Source organism: Mycteria americana, chromosome Z (assembly GCF_035582795.1).
Source record: "Mycteria americana isolate JAX WOST 10 ecotype Jacksonville Zoo and Gardens chromosome Z, USCA_MyAme_1.0, whole genome shotgun sequence".
Classification (NCBI taxonomy): Eukaryota; Metazoa; Chordata; class Aves; order Ciconiiformes; family Ciconiidae; genus Mycteria; species Mycteria americana.
The window spans coordinates 2,985,113-3,007,752 of NC_134396.1; the positions used below are offsets into that span (position 1 = coordinate 2,985,113).

Sequence of the window (22,640 nt, forward strand, 5' to 3'; positions counted from 1 at the left end):
TGGGCTGTCTTTGGTAGTGGGGGGCACTGCTGGGCCTCCCTGCCCTGCCCCCACCAACAAGCTCCTCCCAGTGCATAAGCCCCACCTCGATATTAAGCCCCACCCCAGCCCCACCCCAATAAGCTCCACCCCCATCTAACAACCCATCACATCTCACCCCCACCAGTCCCCCCAGTTTCCCCAGTATCTGCCCCCCAGGGTGACGCCCCCTGAGTGGAGGACCTGGGGGGCTGAGGTGCCACCACCCTGGGGTGGCCAGGGGCACCCAGGACCCCGGGGGTGTCTCAGGGTGGGGGCAGCGAGCCCAAGCAGCGTGGCAGGGCTGTGTTGCAGGGTCTGCAGTGGGTAAGGGCTGCAGTATATAGGGGATTCAGTGTACGGGGGCTACAGTTTACAGGGGCCGCAGCGTATAGGGACTGCAGTGTTTGCACTGGGGGCGTGCACAGGTAATGTAATGTGGGCACCAAAGGTGTGTATAGGGGATGCAGTGCATGCACTGGGGCTGTGTATAGGGGATGCAGTGTGTAGGGGATGCAGCGTATGCATCGAGAGTGTGTATAAGGAATGCAGTGTGCGTAGAGATGTGTATAGGGCAGACAGTAAGTAAGAGATGCAGTGTGTCCATTGAGCATGGCAATGTGAGGATGCAGGGTGCACACTGAGCTGTGTATAGGGGCTACAGTGCGTGCACTGAGGTGGGTATAGGGGCCACAGTGTGTGCATTGAGGTGTGTATAGGGGCTGCAGTGGGTAGGGGATGCAGCATGCGGGGCCCAAGGGTGCCCCAGGCAGCAGGGCAGGCAGGAGCTGTACGGGGGGGGGCACCTGGGAAGGACGGTGCGTGTGTCAGGGGGCACGCGCGGGGAAGGGGTCCCACACACGGGGGTAAGGGACAAAAGGGGCCACGTGGGCTCCCACAGCCTTGCACGGACACAGCTCAGTATTGCAGCAAGAGGCACCTTCGGGTCCCCCATCCCACCTTGGTGGCCCAGCTGGGTCCCACAGCTCAGCCCCTCAGGCCCTGGGGACCCGCAGCTGCTTTGGGGGTGGGGGGCCATCTCCCCTACGGCGAGGCGCTGGCGGGAGTGTGGCTGTGCGAGGGGGCTGGGAGCAGTGGGTTCGGGGGGGGCACAGGGTTCAGCCGGCTCTGGGTGCTCCCTCCACCGGGTGCCGGCGGGGCTGGGGGCCGGCGGGCGAAGAGGACGCCTGGGAAGCAAGAGCAAGGGGGTTAGGGTAAGCCCACGGTTGGGGGCTCCGCTCACCTGGCCCCCAGCACCGAGGCTGGGGAGGGTGGGACCAGCACCCCTGTGTGTGCTCCAGTCCCCCCCATCACCCTCGGTGCCTCCCCTGGCCCAGCCTCCCTCACCCACATGGGGCAGCCCCTGGGTGGCCTGGGACCATTTGGCTGGCAGCCCCACGTGCTGATTAGCCCTCAGCTTTGCAGCTCGTTAAATATTTAAGTCCTGAAGGAAAAGCCATCGATTTTAATTGGGGGTGTCTCAGCGGGGCAGGCAGGGAGTTGGGGGGCATGAGGTGAACCATACCAGGTAGGTGCACATCGGCACCCCAAAGACGCCTCTGCTCCAGCAAAGCACCCCAACATCTTGCTCTGCACCCAATGCCATGCTCTGCAACCAGCCAACCCCTGCACCCAGCCAGAGACCTTCTGGGCACACCAGCATCGGCGCGACCCCAAATCCAAGCCCTGACTGCTGGACCCTGTGGTGGGGGATGGCCCCAGGTGCCTTTCTGCACTTCTCAGACCGAGTCCATCCATCTATCCGTCCATCCATCCATCCATCCATCCATCCATCCATCCCTCACTTTGGCCCTTCATTGCTACCCCTGCTGGGGGCCAATTTCCATCCTCGCTGACCCCCTCCTTCTCCTGCCCCCTCTCCCCAGGCCCTGCCACTTCATTACGATGGATTTTATAGTAAAGACATCAGATTGAAGGAAGGACTTGCTGGCCAGGCAGTGGCTATAAGTTATTGGATTTCCCGGCCGCAATTACACGGGCCAAGCGGCCCTTCTATTTACCTGTGTAGACAACTCCATTTATTTCTATTGACATGTTGATACTGCTAATGCCGTTGGTGGACAGGTTCAATGCGGTCTCCTGTCTGTCATCTGGGGAAAGGAAATACCAATATGAGCGTTAAGAGAAACAGAAGCAAGAACCTGCCCAATAGAAAGAAGCGGGGCCCCGGCCTCTCCGGGCATCCATGCTCCTCTCCAGCCGCTGCTGCTCCCTCTTGGGGTGCCAGGGGATGGGGTGACCCAAGCTGAGGTGTTGCACCTCGCTACCTCGGTTGGAGATCTTGACGTTCATGGGGAACTGGGAGGCCACAGCCAGGAGGTTGTGCTGCAGGGCGTGTTGCACCAGCCGCTGCTGCTCCTCTGCCGTCAGGGCCACCTTCTTCTCCGGGGGCTCCCCTGTGTCCAGCTTCTCCCGCAGCTGCTCCAGCACCACTGCTTGTGAGGCGGCTGCTGCTTGTGCCGCTGCGAGATGGTGGCCAGCCAGTCCCACCGGGATAGCGATGCGCCCCGGCACTGCTGCCGCCAGCACGCCGTCCTCTGCAATGACCGAGAGACCTCAGCAGGTCCCCCCATCGCCACCCCATCTCCCCATCTCCAGCCGGTGCCACCTCCATCCCACTAGCATGGAGCAGGGTGGGCCACGACCCCCAGCATCTGGGCTTGGTCCTCCTCCAAAGCCAGGAGAAATAAACCTTTCTCAGTCCCAGAGAGGGACTAAAAGAACAAAATTGTTCCTATTTTTCCCAAGCAAAAAGGGCAAGAGCAGAGAGGGAACACCCCTGCTGCCAGAGTAGTGTCCATCCCTGGGGAGAGACGCCTGCCCCGGGTCAGATGTGGTCCTCACCCACCTTTCTTAACAGCGTGCACTTGGCCAAGCTGGCCGCAGCCGTGTGTGGAGATGCTAAGAGCTGGCAGAGGCATTTTGGGGGAGCCCAGCAGAGTTGGGGTGCCAGCTGGCGAGTAGTTGAAGAGAGCCGTGCCAAAAGTCTGCCTCCGTCCCTCCCGACGGTTGCTGTCGATGGCGGCTTGGAGCTCCCCGGGAGAGCTGAGCGCCCGCTTCTCACATTCGTAGGGGTACAGGTACTTCATGTATCTGCACGGGGAGAGAGCCAGGATGAGACCCAGCATCATGCGCCTCCCGGCCAGCCCTGTGCTGAGCAGGGACAGGGGTGGAGATGGCATCTGGGGAGGGGCAGAGCCCTCCATCCCCCTTTGGGGCACCCCATGCTGCACCCCGGTGAGGACTTTGGGACATCCAAGCCAGTGGGTGCCCCAGGGTGGGTGCCCCACGGTGGGTGTCCCCCACCCACTGCCACCACCGGGCGCTCACTGTGTGCGGAGGGTGAAGGCAGCGCTGGTGATGGAGGTAGGTAGGTTGAGGCCCTTGGTGATCTCCCGCCAGATCTTCTTGTTGATGACTTCGACCAGACCACCCTTGTCCGTCACCAGTCGGTACAGTGTGTACAGGTCCAGCACTTGCTTGGCCATGATGGGGATACGGTTCACAGGCGTCCCTTCCAGCCGCACATGGGAGAGAAAAAAGGGTGCGAGGTGAGCCCACAGGGACCCTCACTCCCTGGGGACATGGCCCCCACCTTGTCCCCACTGCCACTGCAGGTACCAGCTGCCCCCGAGGGGAGATGCGTCCCTCTGTGCCCGGGTGAGCACCCACGGGCACAGGGGGTGCAGGCAGGACCCCAGGGTGCCTGGGAGAGTGGCACCGTGCCCGTGAGCGGGGCAGACCCTGGCATGCTGGCACAGGGTTCCATTGATGGAGCTGTCGGTGGGGTCGGGTATGGTCTCAGCTGTGATGTGGGGGCACAGTGGGATGGGCAAACTGCCTCCTCCAGAGGCCCGTAGAGAGGGTTGTCCCCCCACAACTCTTACAGCTCCCTATAGATCATCTGCCCCCAAAATCTCTCAGAGCACCTTAGAAGGACTCTCTCTGTAACCCCTTTTCAGAGCCCCATAAAGACAGACCCCATCTAGACTTTATAAGGGGACTCACCCTATAACCCTCTCTGAAGAGGGACTCCCCCCATAACCCTTCTGGAGGGACTCACTCTATAAACTCCCTATAGAGAGGTTTTCTCTCTTAAAAATCCCCCTCCGAGCCTCATAGAGAAGGACTCCCCCAAGAGTCCCCAGAGAGACTCCCCACCCCATAGATCCCCCCAGCAGCCCCCCTGAATGCTTAAAGGCCTTCAGTGCTCCCCCTCAAGAGACCTGACCCCAAATCCCCTTCAAGTACCTCAGTAGAGACCCTGACCCCCCTGGTCCCCCAGCATCACCCCCCCACCAAGGCCATGAGGTGAGGGGACATGGAGTCACCAGGGCTCTGTGAGCCCAGTATGGACCAGCATGGTCCCCACAGCCACTGGGTCTGTTTGTAACCCCCTCCCCACTTCCCCAGCACCCCCAAATAGCCCCACAGCCATGCTCTCCCCCACGGTGCCTCGGGACAATGGTCCAGGCAGCAGCTGGGGGCTGCAGCAGGGCAAGGAGGGACGAGCATCCCATCCCATCCCATCCCGTCCTGTCCCATCCCACCCCATATTTATTCCTCCTGCGGGGCGCGGGTGGTATTGGAAAGCCATCCATTTGGCCAGGGGAGGCTGTCACGGCTGCGCTTTGCCCCTCAAACGAAGCCGTCACTCACTGCCATCCTCCAGCATCCCTAATTTATGGCCCTGATATTGGCTCGGCTTCTTCACATAAGCCTGAAAAATGAGCTCTTTTTATTCCTTTACTGAGTTCATTTAACTTTTTTTTTTGTGTGTCTGTGTTGTTCACCCAGTTGGGAAGGGGGAGAGGAGTTTATCCTCCTGGGAAAAAGGCAGAGATATCGACTTGATATCGGCCGATAGCTCCTCGTGCTGCAGGGCGTGCTGCAGCCCTGCCCAGGGGCTGCCGACACCAGCCCCGTCACCTCGGGGGTGCCCAGTTCGAGGGCTCCCCATCACCCCAACATGCCAACGAGTTTGTGGGGTCTCAGCCCCCGATTGATGGCCCACAGACTTCTTTTCTCTTCCCCCCTCCCCAGCCACGATGGCTAATGAAAGCGGCTTGCCATTAATCTCGGGGCTGCGCGGGGCGGGCGGCTGGTGCCCGTCCCGCTGACAAAGGGACCTGTCTGCGTCCCCGCAGAGTGATGGCCCGGCCCGGCCAGGGCAAGCAGCACAAAAGCCCGGGGAGGTGATGCGGCCATTGTGGCGCTGCAATTAGCTCCTTGATTGATTAACGGCCCCGTGTTATCGGCAGGGCCCTTGGCTCAGCGGGGGGACGGGGGGGCCCTGCAGACCCGCGGTGAGCAAATGCAGAAATAGTCCCGCTACATCCCAGCTCACCACTTTTGGGGGTGCCATGGAGGTTAGGGCATGGGGATGAGGTGCCCCACTGCCTGCACCCCATTTCTGATGGGGGTGATACCTCATCCCTGCTCCCCCAGATCCCTTCCAGCAGTCACCCCCATGTGCCACTGAGGCTGGGTGACCTGCCCCGTGCCATGGGGTCCCCAATGTCCCCCCCAGTGGGGCTTTTCCCAGCCCATATTTCAGCCCCACTAATTTTCCACCCCTCTGACAAATGCCCTGACAGACAGTAGGGGGGATGCAGCCTCTTTCATTAGGGCTCACCCCGTAGGCATCAATCCCCCTGGCCCCCTGCCACCTCAGGGACACATCCCGGGGGTCACAGCCCCCTGCCCATGCACCCCTGGGTGCCCCAGCAGCACCCACACTGGCTCATGGGTGCTGCTTCTCAGTCAGCTCTCGATGACCCCCGGGATGCTGTCCCTGCCCTGCAGCCCCCCTGCCCCCTTTCTTTTTGCTACCTAGCTCCAAAATCCCCCACTCCTCCAACAGGCGCACACAAACCTGCACCCACACACCCACATGCGCACCCCCACACCAGCACACCCGCACCCACACACCTGCCTTCCCTTCCTGGGGGATGCCACCCGCTTGGGGAGGCATGGGACAGAGGGGACAGGAGCGGGACAGCTGGACACGGGGGGATGAGGAGCAGCATAGACAGAGAAGCATCAGGCTCCCTCCCCGCACCACCAGGTGCTTGCTTAATTAGGCCCGGCCCCAATGGCGAGGGAGTTAATTAGCTCTGGAGAGAGAGATAATGAAGCCGCGGAACAGCCCATGAATCTTGCGGCTGATGGATGCTGGGGAGCCAAGCTAGCACTAGCTCCTGCTCGCTCCCCACAGCCCTGCACCAGGGCCAGGGGGACCAGGGATACCCACGGGGCAGTAGCCAGCCCCCGCATCTCGAACTGGGTTCCAGTGTGAGCCCCATGGCTGTGCCAGAGCCTGCAGCACAGCCCTGAGTGAAACGAGTTTGTGGGGTCTCAGCCTGACCCGAAAGTCGATCACTGCCACCCTGTGGGTGGGTGGGCCCCTCACCACCCTTCCCATGGGCATGACTTAGGGGTGACTGCCTCTTTTTGCCCACCCTCGCCCCGCACACAGCCAGCTCCGCTGCTCCTGCACCCCCCCACCAGCCTTCCCCCGTTAATTAGCTTGGCATTAACCTCTGCCTGGGGTTTACTGGCTATTGAGCGGCATGTTCATTAATCCACACACCGGCAAAAGGCTCTAATTAATACGGCCGGCCACACGCCCGCGCTCGGCAACTTTTAATTGTCGCAGGCCTGGCCGGGGAGGGCGAAGGTTAAAGCATTTATCGAGTCCCCGGGAGCCAGCTCGGCCCCCCATGGCGATAGCAAAGATTTCCGATGCGGCTGGGCTGGCTGGCGAGCCCTTAACCCCTGGGTGCCCGGCACTGCCCGGATCGCTGACCCCACTCCTGCGGCACCAAGGGCATCGCTAAGAGGTGCCAGTAACGGGCATCCTCACCGGGCACTGCTAACGAGCACTGCTACGGGCATCCTCACCAGGCATCACTAAAAGGCCCTGCAAACGGGCACTGCTAATGGGCATCATTAACGGGTGTCGCTAACGGTTGTCACCAAGGCATATGCTAACTGGCATCCCCGCCGGGCATTGCTAGTGGGCATCCCTGCTGGGCATCGCTGATGGGTATCGACGGGCTAACAGCATCGCAATCGGCATTGCCACCAGCCCCAACTGGGGGTGGGGGGGAGTGCAGGGGAGACCCTCTGGCCAGCAGGCACGCCGTGGGGGGGGTCTGCCTGGGGCAATTTGGGCAAATCTGCTGAGTGTGAGTTCACGCATGTGAGTGTGTGTAGGAGATGGTGGGGGGACGCCCCGCAGGACCTGCCTGGGGGGCTTGTAGAGACCCGCAGCAGCTTGGTGCCATGCCATGAGCCCCCTCAGGCAGCCGGGGCAGGGGTGCCAGCAGCACTGACCCCAGCCACCCACCTTTACCTCTCTTCTGCATGAAACTGAAGAGGTCGTCCAGGAATTCCTTGCGTTTTGGGTCCTCGTCCAGTTCGTAGAGCTGGGGGCAGGAGAGAAAGGAGTCAGCACTGCCGGCACATGTGGGTGTGCAAGGCACAGACGGTCAATGCCAGGATCAAGGCCCCTGCCTGTGCCAGGACTTGGCATCACCCCTGGCCCCACTTGCCCTCTCTGCCAGCAGAGAGGCTCTCCCTGCCCCGTGGACCGGACCCCCCCGGCGCACCCTCCCTGCCAGCAACGCTGGGCTCTCCCCGTGCCTGGGGACTGGCGCTGGCTCCTCACACACAACCAACTGTTTCACAGCCTTGCTGCAGAGACACTGCATCAGTGCCTCAGTTTCTCTGTCCCTTTCCTCGCTAGGCAGAGGGACAACAGCATTTCAGCCCAGGAAGATGATACCAATGTAGACAGAGCAGCAGCAAATCCCAGGCCCCCAGGCAGGTCCCTGGGACCGGGATGCTCAGCCCTGCTCTGGCTCAGCAGCCTCCTGGCACTGCCCAGTGACAGTGTTCACCAGGTCCCAGCATGGGATCAGCGTCCTCATTCACAGGGACACGCATCCACCCATGCGGTGGAGATGCTGGTCCCTTCTAGGGGCAGGGTGAGCCAGCAGGGCCATGGCACTGGGTGCCAGTGAGGGAGCTGCGAACACTGGGGCTGCCCCACTTGACTGGGGTGACAGGGTTATCGATGACCTGATAAGCATGGCCTGAGCTGTGTCACTGCAAGACAGGGCCTGACTGATGGCCAGGGATAGCGTGAAGTGCCTCTGCAAAGGGACACGCTGCCAAATCCTCCTCCCTCGGCTGGGCATGGTGACCCCAAAGACATCTCCCCTGGCCGGGCATGTGGACTTCAAATCCACCTTCCTCAGCTGCATACGGGGACCAGGGTGTGAGCATGGCAGCAACACATCCCTGCAAGGCACAAGGACTTCCCGCAGTGGGTGCGTGTGTGCAAAGCCAGATGTGTGTGCGCTGTGTGCAAGTGCACGAGCACAAAACCACAAGTGCAGCGCCATGTGTGCACCAACACTGGTGCTTGTGTGTTCCGGCACGTTTGTGGGTGCACCGGCATGTGTACAAGCCGGTGAGCGTGCACGAGGTTGCACAGACACATGTGTACGGCTGTGCACATATTTATGTGTATTGCATGGACGCAGCTCCGGACACACGGACACAACCCCCCAGGCTGAGCTGACGGACAGCACTGGGGAGGCGAGTGCAGCCCCTACACCAGAGACACGAAGCGCCGGCTCCGTGCGAAAGCCAGGGCTCGCCTGATTCCAGCACAGAGCCTGGGTGACCATGACAAATTGGAGCCCGCCAGATCGATGGCCTAGCAGTAAAAGTCAGAGCACATGAAGGAAAAATTAGCACCAATCGAAGGCGCTATAGACACCAATTCCTCCCAGTGAGCCCGGTAAGAATTTAAAGCCATTGAAAAGAAACAAAACTCAGCAGTCCAGAATGGATTTCCAAAACATATACAAAGAAATGCAAGGTAGAAAACAAAGTCAGGCACAAAATAGAGTCGTTTAAAAAACAATTGTGCTGGGAAAGGCCGTTAAAAACCAATAGAAAGGGAGCACCCCCCCCCTCCACACAGCACATCATTCACCGGGCAGATAAAGGGAGCTGGGCTGCGGGGATGTGTCAGGCTCCGGGGACACGGGGATGTGGGGATGGGGAGATGCAGGGATGTGATGGGGACGCATGAATGCAGGGATATGGGGATGCAGGAATGCAGGGACATGGGAACGTAGGGATGTGGGGATGCAGGGACTTGGGGGACATGGAGATGTGGGGATGCAGGGATGGGGGGACATGGGGACACACAGGGATGCAGGGATGCTCCTACAGACTCCACACGGTTCCCATCACTGGACAGACACATCTAACACACGTCCTCATCTAAGCCATGGATGCCAGCTGCCTGTCCCTCACCTAGTCTATGGGTGCTACTGCCAGTCTCCCATCACACCCATGGGCGCCGACTGCCTGGCTCCGAGCCACTCCATGGTGCTCCATCCCTGCCCCTTCCTTGCCCTCTGGGTGCCACTAACCCATCCCCTCCTTGCAGCAGGGTGCTCTCGGGTGCCCTGACCTGTGGGTGCCAGCACCCTGTCCCTCCCCTCCACCGTGGTGCTCCCTTCCCTGCTCTGTGCCCCCTCCTCATCGCCTGCCCTTTCCCAGGAGCTCCTCGAGCCATCGATTACGGTAACTAGGTCAGGCTCGGAGCAGAGCTCCAGGGGGCTGCTTTGATTTCTGCCCCGGGAAGGCTGTGTGAGCCAGGCTTTGCCTGCATTTCCCTGCTTGTCCCTGCCTGCAGCAGGGCTCCGACCCCCACTGCTCCACGCCAAGGCCGTTTCCACCCCCTGCGATCTCCTGGCTTGTCAAAGCAGGAGCAAACCCCCCAAAACCGGCAACCGCTGCCCATCCCACAGCAGGGCAAAGCCACCGCCTTCCCAGGGGGTCAACCCAGCGGGTGGGCTCCTGCACCCACGTCTCCACCAGGCCCCCCGGTGCCACTTGTGTTTCTCCTACCACCAAGCCAGGCAGGATCCCACCCGGCGCATGCTGCCACTGCTTCCAGCCCCAGAAACAGGTGTGACCTCCAAGTGCTGGGACCTATTTTTCCACCATTTATTAACCTCTAACCTTTTATCTGTGGGGCACCAAGATGCAAAAACACATTAAATCAAACGGGGAGCAAAGGTCAGCTTTTAAGCGGAGCCAAGAGCGGAGCCGAGTAACAGGGGACGCTGGCAGGGTCCTTGGGTGTGCCAGGGATGCACCAGATGTCCCATGAGATTTGGGGATGCTCAGGCTGGAAAGGAGGTGGGTTTGGGGGATTCTTGCTGATGGGGGTAGGCTGAGTCCCAGCCAAGGCTGGCTACGGGATCCAAGCATCACAGCTTCACAGGAGCGGCACAAGGGTGGCATGGGTGGTGGCATGGGTGGTAGCATGGGTGATGGCAAGGGTGGTGGTCTGCCACAGCCTCCAGGCAAGGAGGGACCCCCAGACAGCCCCAGCCCTGAGGAAGGAGCCAACTCCATCCCTTACGCAAGGCTCCTGGCCCTGCCACTCACCCTCCTCCTCCTCCTCCTGCAGGTTGGGAACAGCAGTCCCTTCCTGCCTCGCTTGGGGATGAACCACCTAAGCAGGAGATCACAACCCCCCAGGGTCACACACAATCCCTGTGGGGACACATACACCTCGCGTGGGTGTACACAACCCCACACGAGCTGACACAACCCCACAGGGGTGTGTACAAGTCCACACAAGCATACACAACCCTACCCAGGCATGCACAGCCCTGTATGGGCTCACACAACCCCATGAGTGTGCACAGCCTTGTGTGGGTACACATGACCCCACATGAGTGTGCACAGCCCCTCATGGGCACACACAACTCCACACAAGCATGTGCACAACCCTGTACATGCACACACATCCCCCCCAGGGGCACACACAAGCTTGCACGGGCACGTACAACCCTGCACAAGCATGCACAACCCTGCATCGGTGTGCACAACCGTGCATGGGCACACAGAACATCATGTGAGTGTGCACAACCCTTTACATGCACACACAACCTGCACAGGCACAAATCCCTTACAGAGGCACATACAACCATGTCCAGATGTGCACAGCCTCCCATGGGCACACACAACCCCAGGTGGGCAGGCACAACCCCAGGTGAGCATGCACAGCCTTTCCTGGGTGCACACTACTCTGCACGAGCATGCACAACCCCATACGTGCATGCACAGCCCTGCACGGGCACGCACCCCAGATGTGCATGCACAACCCCAGACGGACATGCACAACCCCGCATGTGTACACACAACCCTGTATGTGCATGCACAACCCCAGACGGGCACTCGCAACCCCAGATGGGCAGGCACAACCCCATACATGCATGCACAGCCTCATAGATGCATACACAACCCCATATGGACATGCACAACTCTAGACAGGCATGCACAACCCCAGATGGGCACACACAACCCCAGTCAGGCACGCACAGCCCCATATGGGCATGCACAGCCCCAGATGGGCACGCACAACCCCAGACAGGCACAGACCCCCAGATGGACACCTCCCACCCCGCAGGGGCACACACCACTCCAGAGCATCCCATCCACCTCGGAGCAGTTGGGCAGGCCTTGCCTGGGGGCAGTTGTGCAATGCCAGCAGCGGCTCCTGCTTGCGGTGACCTATGAGCAAGGACCCTTTTAATCGTGTTTGTATTGATATAATTAGTAACTCATTTAACGCCATCGATGTAACTATATTCCTCTATAAACAGAAGTATTAAACTGTCAAGCCCGGGGATCGATATCCCGCCGGTGCACAGCGCAGCTCTGCTCTGCCAACCTCGGGGACCCTATCCACAGTGCTTGGCCCCCCCAAAAGCCGCAGCACCCCCAGCACCGCCCCACCTACACCCCGCACCGCCACTCGGGTGCTGGTGCAGGGCCGGAGCAGGATGTCCTCATCCCCACTCCACCCCGGGTGCAGCTCCGGGGACTCCGCTCCCTCCCGTCATCCCATTGCCATGGCGACGTCTTTATTCCTTAAGGGATGGGGATAACGGGGCTTGTCGGGCAGGTTAAAGGTCAGCCGGTCGAACATGTTTTATTAAAGGGACGCGAATAGACCTTGTGCTTCCCCCTCCTCCTCACCGCGATTAAATAACATCATTAGCACCTCTCACTCACCCGGGAGTGGGGTGGGGAGGGCTTGTAGGGCTGGAGCTGGGGTCGCTGGCATGCCATAGCCCAGCTGATCCCCTAGACAGAGGAAGGATGCGGTGAGGTGCTAAGCCACCCCCCAGGCATCTCCAGGCTGCCCTGCCCAGGTAAGCCACCCCTATGGCCTCCCCACAGCCCTGCTGCCAAGGGAAGCGATCGCAGCGAGACCCCCCGCAGCCCCTGCTCAGCTGCCACCTCCTGCTGGCAGCAAGGGGTGAGATCGGCAACCAGGATTTAATCCACTTAATATGAGCCGTATCGATCCTGGACCCTGCTTGTCTCCCCCCTGCCTCGCATCCCACCCCGCAACCCCGAGCCGCTTAATATGCACCACATTGATTAGCCGCACTGCTAATTTTTCCATCTGGCCGCTGTTCACGCAGGGAGCTCAGGCGATGCTCTTCTCCGTGCACAACCCCAGCCCCCCGGGGTGCAGCCGCATGCCATGGGTGGCCAACCACTGACAGGCTATTCTGGAGTCCTTGCACCCCTCCGGAGCATCACTATCGTCTCTGAGCTGGGGGTCCCTGGCTCCTTCCCCAGGGATATGGTGCACGGCCAGGCACTTGGACACTGGGGTGTCCCCCACTATGTCCTGATGGGATGGGGGGATGGCAAAGCCGTCAGTGCCTCAGTTTACCTCTCAGGCTTGCAACCACAGAGACTGGCTATTCCCAGTGGTGCAGAGCCCTGTGCACTCCAGGGTGCAGGGACCCCAAGAACGGCCACAGCCAGAGCCCCCCCACCATGGGGCACACACAAGGGAGCCAAGAGTTTGCAAGTCCACCCCCTTGTCCCTGGAGCTGGGGGGCAGCTTGCTCCCCGCCGGGCACAAACCACCCCCTGACCTTGCGAGCCACCACTCGCCTCCGCCGCCAGCCGTTAATAAGTTAATGGTTACGGGATGGCTTTGCCCAGATGCTGGCCGCATTCGAAGGCGCTGCTGGCTCTTGAGGGGGGGCTGCGCCCCTGACCCCACAGCCCCAATGGGTGCGGGGGTGCTTGCTCACCCCAACATCCCCAGTCTCAGCAGTCACTCCACTGGTGTGACGCTCCTGTCCGGAGCCCTCTCCCAGTGCCATGGCTCCCCCCATAGCCTTTCATCATGCTTAATATTTAACAGTGCTTTATAGAGCAGCAGGTTTAATCAGCGCTGATAATGCGGCGGATCCAGCAGGTCATTAAAACCCCCCTCCCCGCCGCGGCGGGTGCCGCCGCTCCCGGGAGAGCTGCCTGCTTCAAACATTAACCTGGCTTTGTGCTAGGTGAGGGACTCTTTGCTGGCAATGCTGGCCTTGGGAAGGCAGCCCCCCACCTGCAGCCTGGCCCTGGGGTGAAGGGGAGGTTCGCAGGGTTCCCAGCCTCCTCCTCAACCCATTTTGCAGGAGGGGAAACTGAGGCACAGGGTGCTAGCATGGCTCCCCTGGGGGTTGGAGCCACATGTCCAGAGGAAACCTGCTGCATGGTGCCACTGCAGGCACCATCTGGATCCCCGTCCTGCCATCCCACTGTCCTACATCTGTCTGTCTGGGGGCTGCGGCGCCGTGGGCGGGAGGGTGTCCTGGCTCCTGGCGAGCGCGCGTCCCCCACGCTCAGCCCCTTGTTAGTCGTTCACGGCTGAACAGGCAGAGAGTCAATGAGGGGATTTGTTCGGGTTAACCTCCCTGACCCGCCAGCGCTTGCCACGCCGCCGCCTCCCCCTCCATCCTTGCTTTCCTCTCCATCCCTGCCTCCCCCTCGATCCCTCCCTCCCAGGGTGACCGGAGCTAGGGGACGCCCCTCCAGCACCAGCACCGCCCCAGGTGTCCCCCAAGGGACATGCATGCTCACACTCGCTATATGTGCATAGGTGTGCACACGGGGTGTGTGCTTGCACACGTGGGGGTCTGTACATCCACACACCCGCTACAGGGCTGGGTGAGTATGGGGGTGCACACCTGGGGGGGGCTGTGCACATGCCTGGGATGTGCGTTGGCTGCTTGGTGACCCCACCGTGCACCTCCGGCCCCAGCCCCTTCCTCCGGCCGCTCTGAAGGGATGATGGGGGAGGAAGGCTTGGTGGCAACCCCCTCAACAGAGACCCCGTCCCCACCTCCGCCACTGGAAGAGCCAAGGGCGTCGGTGGCTGGTGCTCACTCCCACCCCACCACCAGACACGGAATGTGGACGCTGGATCCAGGATGGAGCAACCCTGAGCTGCAGCCTAGAGTGGGGGAACGTGGCCCTGCCAATGCGGGCATCCCCATGGGTGCCCTGTGCCCCAGGGGACAGGTCACCACAGCCCCCGTGTACAGTGCCCAGCACACTTGCCCTGTGCACGCTCACACACCCAGCGTACCCCCACCCACACACTCACACAGGCTCCAGCTTGCTCTGCACACGCACACATCATGTGCATGCTCTCCTTGCACACACTCACCTCCAGGCACGCTCTCCTTGGGCAAACACCATCCCGTGCATGCTCACACAGCCCCTATACGTGCTCTCTCTCTGCACACACAGTCCCCCATGCATGCTCACACATCCCCTATACACTCTTCCTGTGCACACACACTCCCTGTGCACATTCATCCATCCCCTTTACACACTCTCCCTGTACATACCCACCCACCCTGTGCACATTCACACACCTCCTATACCTACTCTCCTTTTGTACACACGTTCTGTGCACTCACACATCCCGTATACACTCTCCCTGTGCACACATACACACCTGCTGTGCATGCTGCCACATCACCTATACGTTCCCCCTGTGCACTTAAACACACATCCTGTGCACACTCACACAACCCCTATACACGCTTTCCCTGCACACCCACACACACCTTGTGCATGCTCAATGCATTCCCTATACACTCTGTCCCTGGTGCACGCTCACACACCTCCTATACACATTGTTCCCTGTGCACATTGACCCCCAAGCACACCTGAGCTCACTCCCACACCCCCACACAGCTGCAAAACCCCATGGGCACCCCGGTGGGACCAGATCCCACCTCCCTGGGGCCCTATCCCCCCACCGCCACAGCCCTGCCCAGCCTGCTGCTGCACAGGGGATTTACCTCCATTATTAACCCAATTAGAGGATTAGCGGAGGCCCAAGTCGGCAAGGGGGTGCATCCCCCCCCGAACTCCCTACTCACATCCGATTCCAGGGCAGGAGCTGGGGACGGAGCCGGGGGGGCAGCTGCGGGGTGGGGGCTCTTTCCGGCGTTCCTCTCCCGCCTGCAGCGCCTTTATTCTCCCACCCGTGATTAGTTTTTACACCTCATGTTTGGAGCCCCCGATACCAAGCCCTTGGGATCCCCCAGTTGGGAGATGGTGTTGCGGCAGCCGCTGAGGCTCTTGGCATCCCTCAGACTGCAGCAGGGCTGGGAAGGGCCCTGGGGGGCAGCAGGAGGGGCAGAGGGCTGACACCCACCAGGACTCAGATGCTCAGCCCCATAGGCTGGGGCAAGGGGCGCAGGGGTGGTTGTGGAAGGGAGCTCAGCCGCCAAACACCCACGGGACCATATGGCTCTGTACACGGAGACACTGGTCCATACCTGCGCAGGAGTGTCCATACCCACTGGGACACTACACGTGTCCCTATACATACACACGGGTGTGTTCAGACATGCACGGGCACACCATATGCATGTGGGCACACACACGCTGCCATACACACCCTTACACACACACACATACGGGTCCATACTCACTTGGCAACATCCATACACACCTGGGCACTCATATAGGTTCATAAACACATACCAGCAGTCACAGGGGTTCATACACACTTGGACACTTATACGGATCCGTACATACACATAGGGTCTCCCAGGGATGCCTACACACGTGGGCACTCATATGGGTCCACGCACGCGCATCAGCACTCACATGGGTTCAGACATACACAGGCATACCCCTACACTTAAATGGGCACTTACATGGATCCATACACTCACGCTGGTCCATACGCACACACACGCCCAGAACAACTCTATATGCACTCCCAGCCGTACCCCAGCAGCCCCCCGCTCCTGCCCTGTGCCCCTGCACTCGTGCTGGACTGACGGAGCTGCTGCTGCCGGGGATTAGCATGCTGACCCTTGCTGCCGCAGCCACCTCCCTGCTGCAGGTGGTCCTGGCCCCAGGGCAGAGCTCTGCCTGCAGGTTTGCTGGTGAGAAGCCTCCAGGCAGCTGTGGACAGGAGCAAACACCACATCCATCCCTGCCGCCTCTGCGGTGTAACCAGAGACCCTCTAATTTAGCCCCCGGAGCCCTGCGGTTGTTGCCCCTGCACCTGGGTTGAAGATGCGGTGGAAGGGGGGTGGGGGCCTGGGGCAGGGAGACCACCTCCCTCTTCCCGGGGTCCCCCTCCTGAGCCACCTCCATTCTCTGGCAGGCTGGGACAACCCCGCAGGAGAAAGCAATGGGGATGGAGGCAGGAGGGTGCACACCGCAGGCCCTGCCAACCCATTTTGGGATGACCCCGAGGCGTGGGGCGGAGGACTGTGGCACAAGGAGGGCTACGGTCAACTTGGAGCACTTTCCTCCAGGCTTTGAGATGTGAGTGCATGCGTTCACAGCTGGTGAGCCCCTGCCTAAATGCGTGTAAAGGGCAGGTGGGTGCAAGGGGCAACTGCCAGCATCAGGGACAGACAGGGCAGGAGCAGCACCATGAGGAGAGGAGGAACAGCCACCCTAGGACTGGCTGAGGATGATGGCAAACAGCTGCTGGCAAAGCTAGCCACCGCCAAATTAACTGCTGAGGCTACCAGACACCCGAAGAGTCCCCAAAGGGCTGGCTGGGGCTCATCCCCCCCAGCTGCTCCTGGGCAGGGAGGAAGGAGCTCCGAGGGGTCCTGATCCCCCCCAACCACAACCAGGTGGGTCTGAATGTGCCGGCGAGGCATCCTCCTGCCAGCAAACACTCTACTGCTGGAGAGCTGGGCACAAAACCCAGGCGTTTGAGTCCCTCCTGCCCAGAGCCTTCCTGTGGTGCAACCTCCGGGAAGAGCCGGGGGATGGAGAGGGAAGCCCTGGGTCCTGGCACTGCTCTTCCATCACTTGGAGGAAACCAGGGCGCCCATCCCGACGTGTGTGCATGGCTCCCCAGGGGGGAAAGCTGAATTCACGGGGCTGAGCTGGCAGCAGCAATGCCAGGCTCTTCCCAGCACCTGCCAAGTCAAACGCATGACGCAGCACCGTAGCATTGCAACTTGGTGGTGTCCCCATCCCCAGGGAAGGGGGGTTCATGGGTAGTGCACTGTCAGACCCCGCTCGGTGCCCCCCACCCTGGGACTGGGGCTCCCTCGCAGTGCTGGGTGCGGAAGACCTGCCGGACCTTTGCCCAGGTCTCTACCCATGTGTCCTTATCAAGTGTACATAGACCGGTGCCGGGAGCTGATGCAAGAGGCCGGGGTGAGGGGGTCTCACAACCCCGTAACATCAGAGCAGCCCTCCCAGATCAGAGCAAAGGTCCCGCCAGCCCCCCCCCAACTGGTGCCTCAGGAAATGTATAAAACCAGGGCAAACACATGGGATTCCCCAAAATGCTCCCCTGGGCGAAGCAGCGTTTGCCTATTAACCCTCAATGGCTTTCTCCACTGCGACCTCATCCTCTGCTCCCATTTTTAGCACCAATGCGCTGCATGGAAACCCCCCCTTGACTGGTCCTGCACCCGCCTCCCACCCCATCCCCCTGAGGGCCCCCTCCTTACTGCAGAGAGCCTGGGAAGTGGCTCCCTGCCCACCCTCCACAAACCAGCCTGGATCTGAGGGGTTCCCGTTCACTTAGCTGTCCCCTCCGGCCAGGAAGATGACAGCAAGGACAGACCCTGAGACCCATCCCGGGCGATGGCAATGGTGCCACACTGGGATGGGGCAGCTCCGAGCAAGGGGTCTTGGTGGGAGCCAGAGCCCCAGCTGTGCCAGGATCTCTCCCTGGCTCCAGGACCCCCATGCCCACACTGCCAGTGCCCAGGCAGCTTGCCAGCAGGCACATGTCGCCCTCCGTGTCTCACAGCATCACAGCCCAGCCCCTGGGAAACCTCCAAAAGCCGGACCATGGCCACCCTGCCCGCTCAGCCCCTGCCGAGAGCAGAGAACCTGTTCCCCAGGCTGGGCGAGGCACAGCCCTGCAGCCTGGGGAGGGACCGGGGGGGAGGGGGGGGGGGGGGACGACAACGACGGTGACATGTCTCTCCCAGGCAGGGCTATGTCCCCTCCCAGGCAGGGGCACATCCCCTCCCAGCTTATCACAGGGGAGGGACAGGAGCGACAGCCACCCTGCAGACCCCAAGGCAAGCCGGCAGCACAGCCTGCCCCAAACTGCCACCCCATACAGGGCAGCACCACACAAAGTCAGGGCAGGTCCCAGTAACTCCTCTCCCTTCTCCCTGCCCCATCCTGTGTAAGCCACCCAGAGGCACTCGGTCGCCTTGTCCCTGTGCACCCAGGGGGCACTGAACATAAGGGACATCCCACTGTCCCCTGGGCTGGCTGGGGCATGCCACCAGATGGAAAACCCACATGTGGATCTCTGGAGCAGCAATCCATTGCCTTTCCGATCAGGGTCAGAGAAAAAAGAGAGCAAGCAAGCAAGGAGCCAGCTCTCACCCCAGGAAGCAGCGGCAGGATTTATCACTCCACACCAACCTCCCCTGCTATCCACCTCCCTGCTACTCCCACCGTGCTGCTGGCTTTGCTCCTGCCCCGCACGGGGCGCGTGGACAGCCCCAGCCAGGAGCAGGGTGTGAGGCTGAAGGAAGAGAAATGCCGGGCATGCTTTCTCTGCGTAAAGCCTCCCCAGGCCCGGGAGGGAGGAGCTGCTTCCCACCTCCCGGCTGACCCCGGGAACCGGACAGTCAGCCTTTTTCTGCGCAGCGGGGTGTAATGTAACACTTCCCGGACGAGATATTCGGCCTATGCAGCGCACCCACTCCGGCCCTCCCTGGGTTTGCTTTCGAGGCAGCGTCCAGCGCTGGCAGCCTCCCCAGGCACAGCCGCGGGGCACATGCTGCCTGCAACCTGCCTGCACCCATGCCTGCCGCCTCGCAGGCGGGCGCCCAGGGGTGTGAGCCCTGGCCCCTCCAAATAACACCGCGCTGTGCAATCTCGAAACAGAAAAGGCAGTGGCATGGCCCCACGGCACCCAGAAGTCGGGTCCCTGCTGCTGTCCCCGTCCCCTCCTGCCAGTGCCACTGTGGCTAAGCCGGTACGTCCCCTCATCCCACTGTCCCCTGAGCAGTGCCATCCTAAAAAGCCACACATCAGCTGCATGGGGACATACCTGCCTGCTCTGTCCCCTCGCCACATCCTCCCTGTCAGCCACTCTGCCACCAGTGTCACCCTTCTCTCCCCGCATGATGAAGCCGAGTACACGGGGAGCGCAAATCTGACCTGGCTCTGTACAGTCCACACTTCCACACTCACACTGGTGCACAAAGCAGCACCCACCACATGCAAACCAGGGCTTGCACAACCAGCAGGATCCACGCGCAGGGGCACGTTATTAAATACACAGAGGCCTTTCCTCCACCCTATATACAAGCCCCAGGAGTCCCGTCCCTGCACCAGATCTCCATGGCACAGGGGTCTCCCCTATGACCATCGGGAGTGAGGTGACAGGGTCAACGCGCTGCTCCCTCCAGCCAATGTAGGAAATCAATGAGCAGCATCGACCAGCCATAATACACCCGGGCTCCCACGGAGACATGGGGGAGCTCGGTTCCACCGCCCGCCAGCTCCTTGGGGTGACCACGCACCGGAGCCCTCGCCCTTGTCCATCTCCACAAAACCTCCAAAGACAGGGGTCACCCCATTTTGCCCGTCATGGAAAGCACCAGGGATGTAGCCTGCATGGGTCAGGGTGGGCACAGGGAAGTGCCTGGACACTGGGCACCCCATCATGCTGCGGGAACATGGGGGAGGTAGGGGACATGAGGCGCGGGGGGATGTGGCTTGGTGGCAGGAAGACGGGGAGCACATGAGGATGTCTGTTGGGGTGGGACAGAGCTCAGGGACAGGGGCAGTGAGGAACATTCAGGGGGTACCCATTTGGGGCAGGATGGGGCTCTGGGACAGAGGTGTTGGGTTGCACTGACTGTGCTTGCCTGGGATGCGGTTTGGGGCCAGTGGAGGGGGATTGGGGGGTTCCCATTTAGGGTGGCATGGTGATAATGTCTGGAGTTAACAGGGGTACTGGGAATGTCAGCTTGGGGTGGGACTGGGATGGGGCTTGGGGCAGTGGGGTTGCCCATTTAGGGTGGGATGCAGACAAGGTTTGGGGGCAGTGGGGAGCATAAGCAGCATCCATTCAGGAAGGGCTGAACCCCGAGTTTGGGGGCCGTGGGGGGACAGCGGGGCTGCCCGCCTGGAGCAGCCCGTGCTGGTGCCGGTGCGGCAGATGCCTCCTTACCTGCTTGAACTGCTCCTCGTAGGTCCACTCGTGGTGCGGGGGGGGCGGCGGGTCGCGGGGCTCCCCTTCTTCCTCCTCCTCCTCCTCCTCCTCTTCCTCCTCCTCCTCCTCTTCCTCTTCCTCCTCCTCCTCCTCCCCCGCGGCGGCGGGCGGCGGGCGCGGGCCGGGGGCCGGGCGGCGGCGGGGAGCGGCGGACGGCGGCCCGGGGCCAGGGCCGGGGCCGGGGCCGGGGCCGGGGCCGGGCTCGACGGGGGGCCGTCGGGGAGCGCCGTCGGGGCCGCGGGCCAGGCGGGCCGCCTGCTGCCGCTGCAGGCTCTCCATCACCGCCGCCAAGCGCAGCCCCCCCGCCGCCCCCGGCCCCCGCGGCGGGGCGGCCGGCTGCGGGCACAGGGCACGGCCTCAGCGCCGCCGCCGCCGCCGCCGCCGGAGGAGGAGGAGGAGGAGGAGGAGGGAGGGGAGGAAGCACCCCCACGCCACCCGCTCTCCCTCTCGCTCCCGGGGGCCCTGCCCAAAAGTTGGCCGCGGAGCTGCCGCCGCACCGGGCGCGGCACCCGCTGCCGGAGGGGCTGCCTCGCCCGCCGGGACCACCCGGCACCCTGCCCTACCGGGGACTCGGCCCTCCGGGACCTCATCCCCGCTCCTCCGGGGGACGCCCTCCCCGCTCCCACCGGGGACAGGTCCGACCCGGGACCCCCGTCGCTGTCTTGTGGGGAGCCCCCCTCCTCGGTCCGCTGGGGACCCGTGTCCTGCTGGGACCGCCCGCCCCGGTTCCACCGGGGACCGCGTCTCAACCGGGGAACCCCTCCCCGGTCCCACCGGAGACCTCCGCCCCGACGGTCCCACCGGGGACCGTCTCCTACCGAGCCTCCCCCCCCCCGCGCCCCGGCCCCGCCGGGGACCCTGTCCCTGTCCCGCCGGATATACCCCCTCGGTCCCACCGGGCGCCCTGTCCTCCCGGGACCCTCCTCCCGTTCCCACCGGGGACCCCCATCCCGCTCCCTGCCTTATCCTGTCCCAGCGGGGGTGCCCCCACCCCGCTCCCACCGTGCACCCCGGCGCTACCGGGGCCCCTCCGCTCCGTCCCGTCGCGGTGCGGCCGCGCCGGCCCTCACCAGGGCGGGTTTGGCCGCCAGGCTGGGGTTTTCCACCATGCCGCCGGCTCCGAGCGCCGCCGGGGCTCGCCCCGCCGTCCCGGGGGGCACGGCCGGCTGCTCCGCCCGGTCCCGGCCCGCCGCTCACATGGCGCCGCGCCCGCCGATATTTCTTTTATTCCGCAGCAGATGAGGGTGGGTGGGATTTTTCCCTCTTTTCTTTCTTTCTCTCTTTCTTCCCTTTTTTTTTTCCTTTTTTTTTTTTTTTTTTTTTTTTGCAACAAGTGGCAGGCAGGCAGCAACACCCCTCCCCGCTCCCATTTGCTAGCGCACGTCAAGGGAGTCATCCGGGGAGGGCCGGGCTTGCGGCAGCCCCGGGGGAGCGCCCCGGGACCGGCCTGCCGAGAGCCGGCCCGGGGCTGCCCTGTGCGGGGCCGCGGGCGGGGATGGGGCCGGGGGCGCAGGGGGCTGGGCGGGCCGCAGTGTGTGTGTGGGGGGGGGCAGGGCGCGCATGCATGGGGGTGCTGGGAGAGGGGAGTGCATAGTGGGGTGTGGAGGGGGTCCAGGTATTCATACATGTATGTGTGGGGAGAGGGGAGTCTGTCGGAGGGGTGTGCAAGGGATCTGTGCACCCATGCAAGTGGGTGCTGCACCCACTGCACACGTATACAGAGGGCTTGTCTATGTATAGATAACGTGTGTGCTGGGAGAAGGTAGCGCATTGCGTGAGTGTGTACATTTGTGCTGTCGGTCTGTGCTTGTGCGCGTACTGGGTGAGCTGAGCGTGCACTGCATGTGTGCGTGCAGAGTGTCTGAGCACGCGTACATCTGTGCACACCAGGAGAGGTGAGCGCATCGCACGTGTGTGTGCAGGGGAGCCTGTGCACAGCCATCGGGAGCGTGCCCTGTATGCGTGTGTGTGCACACTGCGTTTAAGGTGTGCATACACCCTGGGG

At 62.1% G+C, this 22,640-nt stretch overlaps 1 protein-coding gene across 1 annotated transcript; it reads right to left on the reverse strand.

Moving 5' to 3' along the window:
• Positions 1-1,062: 1,062 nt before the first annotated feature.
• Positions 1,063-21,884, reverse strand: ARID3C (AT-rich interaction domain 3C). Its single transcript, XM_075527336.1, has 8 exons — positions 21,706-21,884; positions 20,594-20,971; positions 7,391-7,469; positions 3,370-3,553; positions 2,888-3,132; positions 2,307-2,576; positions 2,040-2,129; positions 1,063-1,205 (listed from the first exon to the last, which is right to left on the reverse strand). Exons 1-8 carry the CDS (start codon positions 21,742-21,744, stop codon positions 1,063-1,065), a joined length of 1,428 nt encoding a protein of 475 aa, XP_075383451.1. The 5' UTR covers positions 21,745-21,884.
• Positions 21,885-22,640: the final 756 nt, after the last annotated feature.